The sequence below is a fragment of the Brassica oleracea genome, unplaced genomic scaffold (genome assembly GCF_000695525.1).
Source record: "Brassica oleracea var. oleracea cultivar TO1000 unplaced genomic scaffold, BOL UnpScaffold04165, whole genome shotgun sequence".
Lineage (NCBI taxonomy): Eukaryota > Viridiplantae > Streptophyta > Magnoliopsida > Brassicales > Brassicaceae > Brassica > Brassica oleracea.
In genome coordinates this window covers 1-1,022 of record NW_013620689.1, presented here as the reverse complement: position 1 = coordinate 1,022, position 1,022 = coordinate 1, and the positions used below count along the sequence as shown (strand labels likewise).

The following is a 1,022-nucleotide window of genomic DNA, read 5'->3' as shown; positions in this document are numbered from 1 at the left end:
TGATTATTTACAAAAAATATGAGAAGATGATATTTAAAAATTGCGAGCTTACTAAAAAAATCATTGACCAAAAAGTAAGTCTCTGCCGAATTAACTAGAACCCGTTGGGTCAATTTTTACGTTTTAGTCAAAGGTCTTAAATTAAAAACCATAACTTTTGTTTCTTTCTCAGCCTCCTCGACCTTGTACCCGTATAAAACGTTTATCTATCCTCCTTCACAATCAGTCAGCTCTGTATTCCTCTCTCTTATTATTTCTCTTGTTGGTAAAAATGGAAGTGAGAGGTCCAGTGATGTGCGTGTTGTTGATGTGTTACATCTTTGGTCATATAATAACAAGTCATAACAGTTGCTTTATCGAAGCCGGGAGCTCGTCTAAATACGGAGATCTTGAAATCGAGAAGAAGTTAAGGACAATTAACAAACCCGCCGTCAAGATCATCAAGGTTAATTCATAATCTTTTCGTACTTACATATACAAGCATACAGCTAAATTTTATATAATGAACTCTATATTTATGGTTGGAAACGATAGACTATTCATGGAGAAAAATACGGATGCGTGGATTTCGTCAAGCAACCAGCATTTGATCACCCTTCTATGAAAAATCACACATACCATTACAAGGTACAACTTTGGATCCATCCGCTATAAATGTAAATTCTTTGAAAATTGTACATTTGAAGAAAAATACAATAATCCTTTTATGTCATGTCTTAGATGCGTCCGATATCCCATCCCGATGAAAAGAGAAAAAGAGAGACAAACAACACTGCATTTGGTTACTTATGGGAGAATGGTGTGGGTTGTCCCATTGGTACGGTCCCTATACGAAGAATCACCAAAGACGATATCTTGGGATTAAACTCGTTAGAGGATATATATACACCTCGTAGTTCTTACAACACTACTACCTACGGTACTAGTGACCCGTATTACGACCAACATCATGTAAGTTACTTCTTCTAGTTAAATAACCTAATTACCGAATGAATGTTTGATGTATATATATATATATATAT

At 35.0% G+C, this 1,022-nt stretch overlaps 1 protein-coding gene across 1 annotated transcript; it reads left to right on the top strand.

Annotated features, from left to right (window-relative positions):
- Window positions 1-213: 213 nt before the first annotated feature.
- On the top strand, window positions 214-951 carry LOC106321953 (the record flags this gene model as incomplete). The annotated part of the gene is made up of 3 exons (XM_013760160.1): window positions 214-445; window positions 535-627; window positions 721-951. Coding segments are annotated over exons 1-3 (498 nt in total), but the record flags the coding sequence as incomplete, so codon positions are not given.
- Between the last annotated feature and the right edge of the window lie 71 nt (window positions 952-1,022).